General features: G+C 51.7%; 1 protein-coding gene across 1 annotated transcript in view; it reads left to right on the top strand.

The window, feature by feature from the left end:
• Positions 1-12996, top strand: part of slc4a5b (solute carrier family 4 member 5b) — a 21347-nt gene extending 8351 nt beyond the window's left edge. Inside the window, exons 4-28 of the mRNA XM_078088730.1 lie at positions 1070-1199; positions 1295-1455; positions 2548-2703; positions 2797-2904; positions 3676-3731; positions 4460-4617; positions 4838-4925; positions 5736-5890; positions 6010-6132; positions 6455-6629; positions 6722-6855; positions 6931-7111; positions 7180-7270; positions 7737-7795; positions 8553-8744; positions 9126-9239; positions 9437-9550; positions 9857-10018; positions 10162-10340; positions 10451-10523; positions 10596-10664; positions 10761-10934; positions 11017-11178; positions 12400-12452; positions 12534-12996. Coding sequence (XP_077944856.1) covers positions 1070-1199; positions 1295-1455; positions 2548-2703; positions 2797-2904; positions 3676-3731; positions 4460-4617; positions 4838-4925; positions 5736-5890; positions 6010-6132; positions 6455-6629; positions 6722-6855; positions 6931-7111; positions 7180-7270; positions 7737-7795; positions 8553-8744; positions 9126-9239; positions 9437-9550; positions 9857-10018; positions 10162-10340; positions 10451-10523; positions 10596-10664; positions 10761-10934; positions 11017-11178; positions 12400-12452; positions 12534-12753 — 3287 coding nt within the window. The 3' untranslated portion in view covers positions 12754-12996. The remainder of the gene's footprint in view (positions 1-1069; positions 1200-1294; positions 1456-2547; positions 2704-2796; positions 2905-3675; positions 3732-4459; positions 4618-4837; positions 4926-5735; positions 5891-6009; positions 6133-6454; positions 6630-6721; positions 6856-6930; positions 7112-7179; positions 7271-7736; positions 7796-8552; positions 8745-9125; positions 9240-9436; positions 9551-9856; positions 10019-10161; positions 10341-10450; positions 10524-10595; positions 10665-10760; positions 10935-11016; positions 11179-12399; positions 12453-12533) is intronic.

Here is a 12996-nt window from a genome sequence, read left to right as displayed (position 1 = left end):
AACATGGACTCAATCAGCTGTTACGCCTCGAGGACTGAGGGACTTGTTTAGTTACTTGAAACCGCAGAACTCTGGTTTCTCTGGACTCGATGCTTAATATAATGTGATTGATAGAATAGTTTTAAACTTTACTAAAATGGTTCAAATGGTTTTCTTTGACTTTGATAGGATTAAAATCACAAAAGCAAAAAGTAATATGAAGAAAATAAATATGATAAAAACAATAAAATTGTATCGTATAAAAAAAAAAAGGGTCACTATGAAGAAGCAAAATCTACAGTTGACTTTAAAGAAAAAGGAAATGTTGAGACCTTTCTGTGTTTAATATGGTTTTTATGTTGGAAAGACCCCGAGCGTCACTTCTTCAGCCCTCGCTGCTTCATTGATAATTGATCACTTGTCAGCGAATGCATTGATCCGCTCAGAGGCCGGAGGTCAAGCAGGCGAGCACACGGCTGGTCTCGGGTCAGGTGACCCGCAGTGACCCGCTGGCGTGACGGAGCCGATGGAACATTGCGTTGTTTCCACCATTGATCCCCTGCTGGTCACATGACGAGGCTCCCGTCCCGCCCCCTCGACGTCACGCCAGCGTTCACTTCCTTTTTGGTGCAGAAGCTTCCGGATGTCAAGAAACAACCGGAAACACACACACATGTTTCCGTGCTGAAAGACGCACACGCGTGTACATTAACATGGGGGGGGGGCGTCAATGGTCAATGCTGATCCATCTGCTCAGAGTCAAATCCGTGATGCTCGACAGAGGAGACGAGTCTCCGGTTTCCATGGCGACGGTCTGTTCTTCAGGACGTTGTCAGCATCTTCAAAGCGTCACAAGACTCTGATGGTTTTTCCGTCTCAGTGGACGTCGGCGTTTTCTGTTGGACTGAAAAGTGTTTGGAATAAACGTAAAGAATTGTAGCATTTTGTTGTACTTTATTACACAGTAGTATCACACTTACTTTGCGTACTTAAGTAGTATAAATGCTTAAATACGCTCTTTACCACACTGCTCTATGTGCTATAATGTACTACATACAGAGTATTACACGTGAGGACTTTTCCCCCCCAGTGTCCCCCGCTGCAGAGCGTCTGCGCCACATCCTGGGGGAGGAGGACGGCCCCCCCACGCCCACCTTGTTCACCGAGATGGACACGCTGCAGCAGGAGGGGGGCGAGTTGGAGTGGAAAGAGTCTGCGAGGTGCAAACACACACGTTTCATCGGGGGGGGGGGGCGACAAGGCTTTAACTTAAAGCTACAGGTTGAATCCCGACTGAACCGCCTCCTCCCGGCAGGTGGGTGAAGTTCGAGGAGAAGGTGGAGGAGGGGGGGGAGAGGTGGAGCAAGCCTCACGTCTCCACGCTGACCCTCCACAGCCTGTTTGAGCTGCGCACCTGCCTGCAGACGGGGAGCATCCTGCTCGACCTGGAGGGGTACTCGCTGCCGCAGATCGTGGGTGAGTTCACACGCCGGGGGGGAGGGTGGGGGGAGGGGGGTGGTTTCCATCACCCTTCACGCCGCACACGAGAAATCAATCCGCTGTTTGGTGCCAATAGGAAAACTTTGGCTGTTACAAATCAATCGCACCCACCGAGCTGAAGGCAACGTTTCCTTCAGAAAACCTGTTATGATGTAAAGCGTCTCCTGCTTCATGGTCTGTGTGACTCTACATGGACCATCAGTCACTAAATGATCATCATGTTTAAAACTAGAGACTGAGACCATAAACTCATGTTTACAATGTTTACTGAGGGAATAAATCAAGAGAGAAGTAGAGTCATTTCCTCATAGACGTCTATGGGAGCAGAGGAGTCGCCCCCTGCTGGTCACTACAGAGAAGTAGAGTCATTTCCTCATAGACGTCTATGGGAGCAGAGGAGTCGCCCCCTGCTGGTCACTACAGAGAAGTAGAGTCATTTCCTCATAGACGTCTATGGGAGCAGAGGAGTCGCCCCCTGCTGGTCACTACAGAGAAGTAGAGTCATTTCCTCATAGACGTCTATGGGAGCAGAGGAGTCGCCCCCTGCTGGTCACTACAGAGAAGTAGAGTCATTTCCTCATAGACGTCTATGGGAGCAGAGGAGTCGCCCCCTGCTGGTCACTACAGAGAAGTAGAGTCATTTCCTCATAGACGTCTATGGGAGCAGAGGAGTCGCCCCCTGCTGGTCACTACAGAGAAGTAGAGTCATTTCCTCATAGACGTCTATGGGAGCAGAGGAGTCGCCCCCTGCTGGTCACTACAGAGAAGTAGAGTCATTTCCTCATAGACGTCTATGGGAGCAGAGGAGTCGCCCCCTGCTGGTCACTACAGAGAAGTAGAGTCATTTCCTCATAGACGTCTATGGGAGCAGAGGAGTCGCCCCCTGCTGGTCACTACAGAGAAGTAGAGTCATTTCCTCATAGACGTCTATGGGAGCAGAGGAGTCGCCCCCTGCTGGTCACTACAGAGAAATAGAGTCATTTCCTCATAGACGTCTATGGGAGCAGAGGAGTCGCCCCCTGCTGGTCACTACAGAGGGCTGTGAGCTTTCTTCTTCTTTTCATCCAGATGAGATCGTGGATCGACAGATCGAGGAAGGTCTCATTCCTCCGGATCTGAAGGAGAAGATCAGCTTTGTGTTGCTCAGGAAGCACCGTCACCAGACCAAGAAACCCATCCACCGCTCGCTGGCAGACATCGGGAAGTCCTCCAACGCTGCGTCCAGTAAGCGTCCACCTTCACGACCACCTTCACCTCCCCCGTGCTCACCGCTTTCATCTGCTTCTTCTGCTTCTTCTTCCTCTGCTGCGCCGTCAGACCGTAGTCCTCCAGTTCACCCGATTCATAGCGCTAGTTCAGCTTCTGGGACCCATCGCTCCACAGAAGACCTCCGGTCCAGGCAGCCAGGCAGCCTCAGCCGCCTGCGTGAGTCCGAACACGCACACACGCATGCACACACACACACACACGCACACACACACATGCACTGGTGGTGTTCACGTCAACCACCTTCTTGCTCACCACCACGCTGCCCGTCACATACAACATCTATGTATTTCTATCTACATAGACGTGAACACGTAACAGATGAGCTCTGCCTCCACTGACTCGTCTGCTTCACGCTTGTAATAAACTGAAACAACTGTTGCTTCTCGTGAGTTAAATGTGCTGCAGAATATTTGCGTGTTTGCTTTGGGGATTTAGCAGAACTACTGAGAGGATTAATATGAACGGATCAGTGTGGTATGTTCTCGTTCCCGCTTTGTTCCTTTGCTTTTGTTCACAAATCTGCTTTGAGGAGGAAAAAAAGGGAAATGAGTCATTGAAATAAATATAATCGTGCAGGAAACAGCACTGAAGTTCTGAACATGAAGCTTCTTTATTCTATGCATCAGTTATGACAGGAAGAGGAGGAGGAGGAGGAGAAGGAGAAGGAGTTGGGGAGGAGGAGGAGGAGGGGGGGAGGAGGAAGAGGAGGAGGTGGAGGAGGAAGAGGAGGAGGAGGGGGAGGAGGAGGAAGAGGGGGAGGAATAGGAGGAGGAAGACGAGGAGGAGGAGGAAGAGGAGGAAGAGGAGGAGGGGGAGGAAGAGGAGGAGGAGGAAGAGGGGGAGGAAGAGGAGGAGGAGGAGGAGGAAGAGGAGGAGGAAGAGGAGTTTGTGGAATGTAAAGCATTTAAATGTGTTTTGTTTCTTCAGATCAGATTCAGAGCCGAAGCATGAACGACATCTCAGACACACCGAGCACCGACCAGGTGTGTGTGTGTGTGTGTGTGTGTGTGTGTGTGTGTGTGTGTGTGTATATGTGTGTGTGTGTGTGTGTGTGTGTGTGTATGTGTGTGTGTGTGTGTGTGTGTGTGCGTGTGTGTGTGTGTATATGTGTGTGTGTGTGCGTGTGTGTGTGTGTATATGTGTGTGTGTGTGTGTGTGTGTGTGTGTATGTGTGTGTGTGTGTGTGTGTGTGTGTGTGTGTATGTGTGTGTGTGTGTGTGTGTGTGTGTGCGTGTGTGTGTGTGTATATGTGTGTGTGTGTGCGTGTGTGTGTGTGTATATGTGTGTGTGTGTGTGTGTGTGTGTGTGTGTGTGTGTGTATATGTGTGTGTGTGTGTGTGTGTGTGTGTGTCTGAGCTGCTTTGTTCCATTACAGTCGTAAATATCTTGACATTGACTTCAAAGAAAGAATCTGTCTTTGATCCCAGTCAACACGAGTGTGGGGGGGGGGGGGGGGGGGGGGAGTGACCCCCCCAGCTGATCAGCTGATGGTACGACAGGTTCAAAGGTCACGGCTGTTGTTTCTAGGCAAGAAGAAGAAGAAAGTTGTTGTTGAATTGACTCTGAAAGCAGAATTAACAGATTAGGAGGAGATTTGAATTTAAGCACCTGCCACCCTGCTGCCACGTGCTGCTGGGCGGTCGGGGGAGGTAGCAGGAGGAGGAGGAGGAGGAGGAAGATGAAGAGTTGACCTCTTGTTCTCCGCCTCCAGCTGAAGAACAAGTTCATGAAGAAGATCCCTCGTGATGCCGAAGCCTCCAACGTCCTCGTCGGCGAGGTGGACTTCCTGGACAAACCCTTCGTGTCCTTCGTGCGTTTGGCTCAGGCCACGACGCTGGGGGGCCTCACCGAGGTCCCGGTGCCGACCCGGTGAGGCCCCCCCCCCTTAATCTCTCCATGGAGTTCATGACCTCCACATTAAATGAATAAGCTGCTGACAAGGAATCATCCTGTTTACATGTTTGTATTGTATTGTACATATATATATATATATATATATATATATATATATATATATATATATATATGTACACATACTGTATATATATAAAATACTATAATAACATAATAATGTGTAATGATTAAACAGCTTCCTCTTCATCCTGCTGGGACCACACGGCAAAACCAAGTCCTACAATGAGATCGGCAGAGCTGTCGCCACGCTGATGGTGGACGACGTGAGCGACCCCCCCATCCTCCCCCCATCCTCCCCCATCCTCCCCCCATCCTCCCCCCATCCTCCCCCCATCCTCCCCCATCCTCCTCCCATCCTCCCTCCATCCTCCCCCCATCCTCCCCCCATCCTCCCCCATCCTCCCTCCATCCTCCCTCCATTCTCCCCCATCCTCCCCATCCTCCCTCCATCCCCTCCCCATCCTCCCCCATCCTCCCCCATCCTCCCCCATCCCCTCCCCATCTTCCCCCCATCCTCCTCCATCCTCCCCCATCCTCCCCCCATCCTCCTCCATCCTCCCCCATCCTCCCCCATCCTCCCCCCATCCTCCTCCATCCTCCTCCATCCTCCCCCATCCTCCCCCATCCTCCCTCCATCCTCCCCCCATCCTCCCTCCATCCTCCCCCCATCCTCCCCCCATCCCCTCCCCATCCTCCCCCATCCTCCCCCCATCCTCCCCCCATCCTCCCCCCATCCTCCCTCCATCCTCCCCCCATCCTCCCCCCATCCCCTCCCCATCCTCCCCCATCCTCCCCCCATCCTCCCCCATCCCCTCCCCATCTTCCCCCCATCCTCCCTCCATCCTTCCCCATCCTCCCCCCATCCTCCACCCATCCTCCACCCATCCTCCTCCATCCTCCCCCATCCTCCCCCCATCCTCCTCCATCCTCCTCCATCCTCCCCCATCCTCCCCCCATCCTCCTCCATCCTCCTCCATCCTCCCCCATCCTCCCCCATCCCCTCCCCATCCTTCCCCCCGTTTGGACATGACTTCCTCCCATGCGCCTCCTTTGATTCTTCTTCTCCTCCTCAGCTGTTCAGCGACGTGGCCTACAAGGCCCGTGACCGTGACGACCTCATCGCCGGCGTGGACGAGTTCCTGGACGAGGTGATCGTCCTCCCCCCGGGGGAGTGGGACCCCAAAATACGCATCGAGCCCCCCAAGAAGGTTCCATCGGCGGAAATGAGGCACACACATCTGACTGTCCTCTCCCCACTTGTTTTATAGTTCCATTGTTCATGGTGCTGCGTTACGTCCACTCGTCTTCTAACCCCTCAGATGTCCACCGGTCCTTCTGTCCCCGCAGGAAGTCGGTGCTCAACCTGAATGAGTTGGGTCAGATGAACGGCGCGGCTGGCGGCGCGGCCGGAGAAGACGAGGAGTTCCCGGCTCCTCACGAGCTCGGAGAGGAGCTGAAGTTCACTGGGAGGTATGAGGGGGGGTCAGTGGTCACACAGGGTCCAGGTCCTCGTCCATCGTCTGTCACCAGAGACCTGTCCCACCGTTTATGACCATGTTGCAGACTTTCCAAACGGCCGGCTGTATTAAAGTAAAATATTCAGATCATCAAGGAAAAGACCTTTAAAATGATTTTTATTATATTACGGTAACTTAATGTGATTTTATTCACTGGACATCAATATTATATATTACAAAAACCAGATGGACATAAAACATAAATACAGTTACAGATGGAGGCTGTTTGCATATAGAAACAGAGTGCATTGTGGGATTGTGGACTCGTCCCTCAGGTTCGGCGGCGGCTTGTGGTTGGACATCAAGCGGAAGGTCCCGTGGTTCTGCAGCGACATCTACGACGGCTTCCACATCCAGTCCATCTCCGCCGTCCTCTTCATCTACCTGGGCTGCATCACCAACGCCATCACCTTCGGGGGGCTGCTGGGGGACGCCACCGACAACTACCAGGTCCCAGAGACGGGCCGGGACATGGGGACACAGGGTCACGGCGAGGCCCGGGGCTAACCGTGTCCCTCTTTGTGTCCCTCTGGCCCCAAAAGGGGGTGATGGAGAGCTTCCTGGGCACAGCTCTAGCGGGGACGGTCTTCTGCGTCTTCGGGGGACAGCCTCTCATCATCCTCAGCTCCACCGGACCCATCCTCATCTTCGAGAAGCTTCTCTACGAATTCAGCAAGTGAGTCCAATCACAGAGCAGATTCCAGATGTGATGATGTAGAGATGGAGTGATGCACCCCGTCCCCTCCACCAGGAACAACCAGGTGGACTATATGGAGCTCCGCCTGTGGATCGGACTCCACTCCTGCTTCCAGTGCTTCGTGCTGGTTCTGTCCGACGCCAGCTACATCATCAAGTACATGACGCGCTTCACCGAGGAGGGCTTCTCCAGCCTCATCTCCTTCATATTCATCTCCGACGCCATCAAGAAGATGGTGGGTGGCGCGCCGGTCGGATGGGGGGGGGGCGGAGCGTGAACATGACCTCCGCTTTGTGTCCGCAGGTCGGAGCCTGGACGTATTACCCCATCAACCGCGGGTTCAAGCCCGACTACGTCACCTCCTACAGGTGTGACTGCATCGCGCCGGACCAGGGTGAGACCCCCCCCCCCCACCTTCATCCGCCTGCCGTCTCTCCAACCTTTGAGCATCAATATCTATTTTAATAACAGACTGAATACAACATTCATCATGATTCGTCATGTGTTTTATAGGGTTTCGTTTCTGTACTTTATGTCTAAATGAATCATCGTCACTGTTGTTGATACATGATGGTGTTTTTCTCTCTGCTTCCTCTCTGGATGCTGTGTGACAAAGTGAGTATATGTGGACTGATGAGGATAAGGAATCGTATCTAAGAGGCGTATAAAGAGTTTAACTCTGTGTTTATGTGTCGTATCCACGGCAACGGGGACAAACAATGCACACATTACAAACATATCGCTTATAGACTTTCTCTTGATGCTATTTTCCTTTCATTTGCTTTATTAATCCTGATTCGCTGGTATCAGGCCGACGTTACCCATCATTCATTGCGGCGTGTCCCTCTTGTGCTCCTCAGCTTCTGCTCTGGGCCTCAACGTGTCAGCTCCTATCGCCGACGACAACATGACTCTGATGGTGAGTGACAGGCACAATCAGGGGTCGCCATGGTCACGCATTCTCGCTGCGACCAGAAGTATTTTATCAGCTAATGATCAGGAAGGGTGGTTCCATTGGTTACATTTGTTCCATTGGCTCTACTGATTCCATTGGTTCCATTGGTTCTACTGGTTCAATTGGCTCTACTGGTTCAATTGGCTCTACTGGTTCCATTGGTTCTACTGGTTCTACTGGTTCTACTGATTCCACTGGTTCCATTGGTTCTATCGGTTCTATTGGCTCTACTGATTCCATTGGTTATATTGGTTCTATTGGCTCTACTGGTTCCACTGGTTCCATTGGTTCTATTGGCTCTACTGGTTCCATTTGTTCTACTGATTCCACTGGTTCCATTGGTTCCATTGGTTCTACTGGTTCTATTAGTTCTACTGGTTCTATTGGCTCTACTGATTCCATTGGTTATATTGGTTCTATTTGCTCTACTGGTTCCACTGGTTCCATTGGTTCTATTGGCTCTACTGGTTCCATTGGTTCTACTGGTTCTATTGGTTCTATTGGCTCTACTGATTCCATTGGTTATATTGGTTCTATTTGCTCTACTGGTTCCACTGGTTCCATTGGTTCTATTGGCTCTACTGGTTCCATTGGTTCTACTGGTTCTATAGGTTCTATTGGCTCTACTGGTTCCATTGGTTCCATTGGTTCTACTGGTTGTATTGGTCCTTGTTGGGTACCAGTCCCTGAGCGGACCCTCATCACCTCCTCACCCCCCCAGTTCAACCTGACGGGGCTGGACTGGAGTCAGCTGAGTAAGAAGGAGTGCGTGAAGTACGGCGGCGTGCTGCTGGGGAGCTCCTGTAAGTACGTCCCCGACCTGGCGCTCATGTCCTTCATCCTCTTCTTCGGCACCTACTCCATGACCGTGTCCCTCAAGAAGTTCAAGTTCAGCCGCTACTTCCCGACGAAGGTGAGACTGGCAGAATCAGATTTATTATGAAGGAGAAATCTTTATAATAACTTGACTAACAAATTAAAAGAACGGTGACAGAAAGTAAATGAAGAAATTAAACAATACACACATTTATTATTTTGTAGTATTATTTGTAGTATTAGTAACAGCTTTCTTCACTTTCCTTTTGATGATGAAAATAGTACATTTTACATTAAAAACACAAAGCTTTTTCCGGTGAAGCTGCAGCTTTATTCTTAAAATCCCGTTAGCAGCCTCGCAGCCCCCGACCCATGAACCTATACCCCCCCCCCATGAACCTATACCCCCCCCCCTGACCCATGAACCTACCCCCCCCCCCCCCCCGTTCTCCTCTTCTCTCCCCCCAACTCGCTCCAGCTCCGCTCACTCATCAGCGACTTCTCCATCATCATCTCCATCCTGGTCTTCTGTGGCCTGGATCGCCTGATGGAGCTGAACACGGCCAAGCTGCACGTCCCCACGGAGATCAAGGTCCCCCCTCACACCCCCCCCCCCCCAAATACCCCGTTTATCTCTCATCTGCCCCGCGCTCCTATTCCCTGCTGGGTGCTTTGTTTCTTCTCGTTTCCTCTTTAGATGTAATGAGTTTAATATCTTTTCTTCCTGTCCTCTTTTCCTCCTTCTACTTCTGTGTATCTGCCCCCCCCCCCCCCCCCACTAACCCCCAGCTGAGGAAACTGATCAGTGATTTTTCCATCTTCATGTCGATCATGTCCTTTGTGGGTCTGGATATGTTGATGGGCTTAGACACCCCCAAACTAATCGTTCCTACCGAGTTCAAGGTATTTACTTTCTTCTTCTTCTCTTCCTTTGATGTTCGATCCAATATTCCCTCTTTTCTGCTTTTTGATATTAAATATCTGAATGTTTCTGACAACTGTATTTTATTGATCATTTAAAGAAATCAACACAAGTTTAGGACAAGTATGTCATTAAAGAGACGCGAGGAGGAACCTTCTACCCATCAATCATCTCACAACCAATCGAAATCCAGCGCCTTGTATTCATGCCTGTGTGTGTGTGTGTGTGTGTGTGTGTGTGTGTGTGTGTGTGTGTGTGTGTGTGTGTGTGTGTGTGTGTGCGATCAGCCCACGCGCTCCGACCGCGGCTGGCTGGTGATGCCCTTCGGTAAGAACTCCTGGTGGTGGTACGTGGCGAGCTCCGTCCCCGCCCTGCTAGTCACCATCCTGATCTTCATGGACCAGCAGATCAGCGCCGTCATCGTCAACCGCAAAGAGAACAAGCTGAAGGTCCGTGTGAAGACGTCCTTCAGCAACATCTCCACCTGTAGGACTGAAGCTGGTGTCTCCACCCTCAGGACACACCAGCTGCTCTCCACCTATAAAAGGAAAGTGTGTGTGTGTGTGTGTGTGTGTGTGTGTGCGTGGAGCAGAAGGGCTGTGGCTACCACCTGGACCTCTTCTGGGTGGGGGTGCTGATGGCCGTGTGCTCCTTCATGGGTCTCCCGTGGTACGTGGCGGCCACCGTCATCTCCATCGCCCACATCGACTCGCTGAAGATGGAGAGTGAGTCCAGCGCGCCCGGAGAGCAGCCGCAGTTCCTCGGAGTCAGGTACGACGCGTGTGTGTGTGTGTGTGTCTGTGTGTGTGTGTGTGTCTGTGTGTGTGCGCGTTCGTGTTCCCGCTGAACCCGTCTAACGCCGCCCGAGTCTCCGCCCCCAGGGAGCAGAGGTTGACGGGCATTCTGGTGTTCGTGCTGACGGGTCTCTCCATCTTCCTCGCTCCGGTCCTCCAGGTGCGTTGGACATTGTGGACATTGTGGACATTATGGGATGTATTCTAGTTGAGGCTTCTATGTTCTCTGCAGTACATCCCCATGCCCGTCCTGTACGGCGTGTTCCTCTACATGGGCGTGGCCTCGCTGAGTGGCATCCAGGTAGATCCACCAGCAAATCAAAAGCTTAAAGTGGCTGCAGTAAGTAAGCAAACAGGAAACAGGAAGTGCAGTAGATAACTCCGCCCCCTCTGCTAGTTCTGGGAGCGGATCAAGCTCTACCTGATGCCCCCCAAGCACCAGCCCGACTTCTCCTTCCTGCGCCACGTCCCCCTGAGACGCGTCCACCTCTTCACGCTGGTCCAGATCGTCTGCCTGGCCGTCCTGTGGATCCTGAAGTCCACCTTCCTGGCCATCATCTTCCCCGTGATGGTGAGGGCCTCGTGGCGCCCTGATGACATCGTGGTCTCGTGGTAGAGTACTTTACATGTGTCCCCCTGTCCCCCCCCCTCAGATCCTGGGCCTGATGGTGGTGAGGAAGCTGCTGGATCTGATGTTCTCTCAACACGACCTGGCCTGGCTGGACGACATCCTGCCCGACAAAGACAAGAAGGAGGACGACAAGAAGAAGAAGAAGGACAAGAAGAAGGGGGCGGAGCCTGAGAGCGACGAGGAGGTGACGCTCGCACGCACGCGCACACACACACACACACACACACACACACACACACACAGTGTTCTCGGATGTGTGTCGGTCCTGACTAATACTGTGCGTTTCTCTGTCCCACAGTGTTGCTGAGACACTGTACTCACCACGTCTCTCTGTCCTCGTCTCACTGCGTCTGTCTCGCTGTCCCTCACGTGACTCACACTGAAGCATTTCAACCAAAAAGACGAAGGCGCTTTTCTTTGACGTCACAAAGAGAAGGAAAAGATTCCTCTCGAGGTCCAAAAGAGGACAATAAACTAGAGACACGTCCCTTCCTGTCCTCTGCTACGTCTGAGCTTTAAACGTCCTTGCATGTCCTTACCGGCTTTACAGAACATGTCCGTCTTCTCATGTTGACTTCTCACCCTCATCTTTTGGCTTTTAATCATTCTGTCGTTTTTCTTTGAATTGTTTCGTCCTTTTTTCTTTGTTTGTAAAACAAAACAAAAGTTTCTTCTTTGAACTCGTCTGTAAACCAAATAAACACAAATAAACTTAACTAAAGGAATACTCATTGTCCTAAAGCAGCGTGTCCCGGGGGGGGGGGGTCCACATGATGTTTCCACACTGGGAGTCTCATTCTTGTCCTGCATGCCGACGTCTTTGTCTTTTTGTCCCTCAGCCCAACACCTCTGCCCCCCCTCCAGTGAAGGTTCCCATGGAGGCCACAGAGCCCCTCCCCGCCCACGTAGACCCCCCCACCCAGAACCGACCCTGTGACTGTGAGTCTCTGGTTGTCTGAAGTGTCCTTCCTTGTGTCCTCACTGTTGCTGTCCTTAGTAACACCCACAGCTCAGTAGCTTTTAGCGTGTAGCGTCACAGTATTCTAGTAGGATAGAAAAATACATGAAAAAAGATTTTCTTTTTGCACGTGAATATGAAAGCAGTCGTAGAAATGTCTGAAATGTCCAATGAAAGATGGAAGCAGAGCGTCAAAAAGACAAAAAGTCACAGTTCGTAAAGAAAGAAAACGCCAGCAGGTGGAGCGAGACCTGGGGGGCCGGTGGTGGTCCACATCTGGACCCCCTGAGACCAGAGACACCAACATTAACGAAGGTACAGAACGATATGAAATAGGTCATCAGAGCCCAGACAGGAAGTATTCAGTCATAAAACGACCCATCATGGGTTCAGAGGAACACGTGAAGATCAACAGCTGGATTTGTTTACGCGTGTGCTCTCCCACAGGAGACGAGCCCGTCCTCCACAGTCTCATCCGATCAGAAGGAACTGGACCACAGGTACCGGCGCTGTGGAGCAGAACATGTTCACGACTCAGATATCCACACATAACAAGTTCTAACGGGCTGCACGTTCCGCAGCATCACTCTGCACCTGAAGCTCTCCTGCCCCGACTCACCTGCCCCCCCACGGCCCCCCAGCCCCGAGGACCTGGTACCACGGGTCACGATCCACGTGGACTCGGACTTCTACTCCAGAGGACGCCTTCATTCCCCTGTAGACCCGCTGCCTCCAGTTGGAACCCAAAGGGGCGGAGCCCCAGCGCGCCACGCCCACTTTGGGGATGAGATCCTCTTGTAGACAAGCACACATTAGATTCCAGAGGCGGGGCCTAGCTAGCAAACAGGAAGTGCTGGTTCTTAAAGAATGAATCTGTCAGGTTCAGCTCAGGTGCTTCCTGTGGTGACGACATGACGTGTTGATAATTAATCATTCGGGCATCAAACTTGCCGTTAGCTTCATTTCAATAATAAGATTCAGATTATGCTTTTGTTGCTTTGTGGATGTGAAACCCTGGAAATGTAATAAAACAGCATCCTAAAA

The sequence above is a fragment of the Gasterosteus aculeatus genome, chromosome 14, assembly GCF_964276395.1.
Source record: "Gasterosteus aculeatus chromosome 14, fGasAcu3.hap1.1, whole genome shotgun sequence".
In the NCBI taxonomy this organism is placed as follows: domain Eukaryota; kingdom Metazoa; phylum Chordata; class Actinopteri; order Perciformes; family Gasterosteidae; genus Gasterosteus; species Gasterosteus aculeatus.
This window is presented reverse-complemented; position numbering and strand designations above follow the sequence as displayed.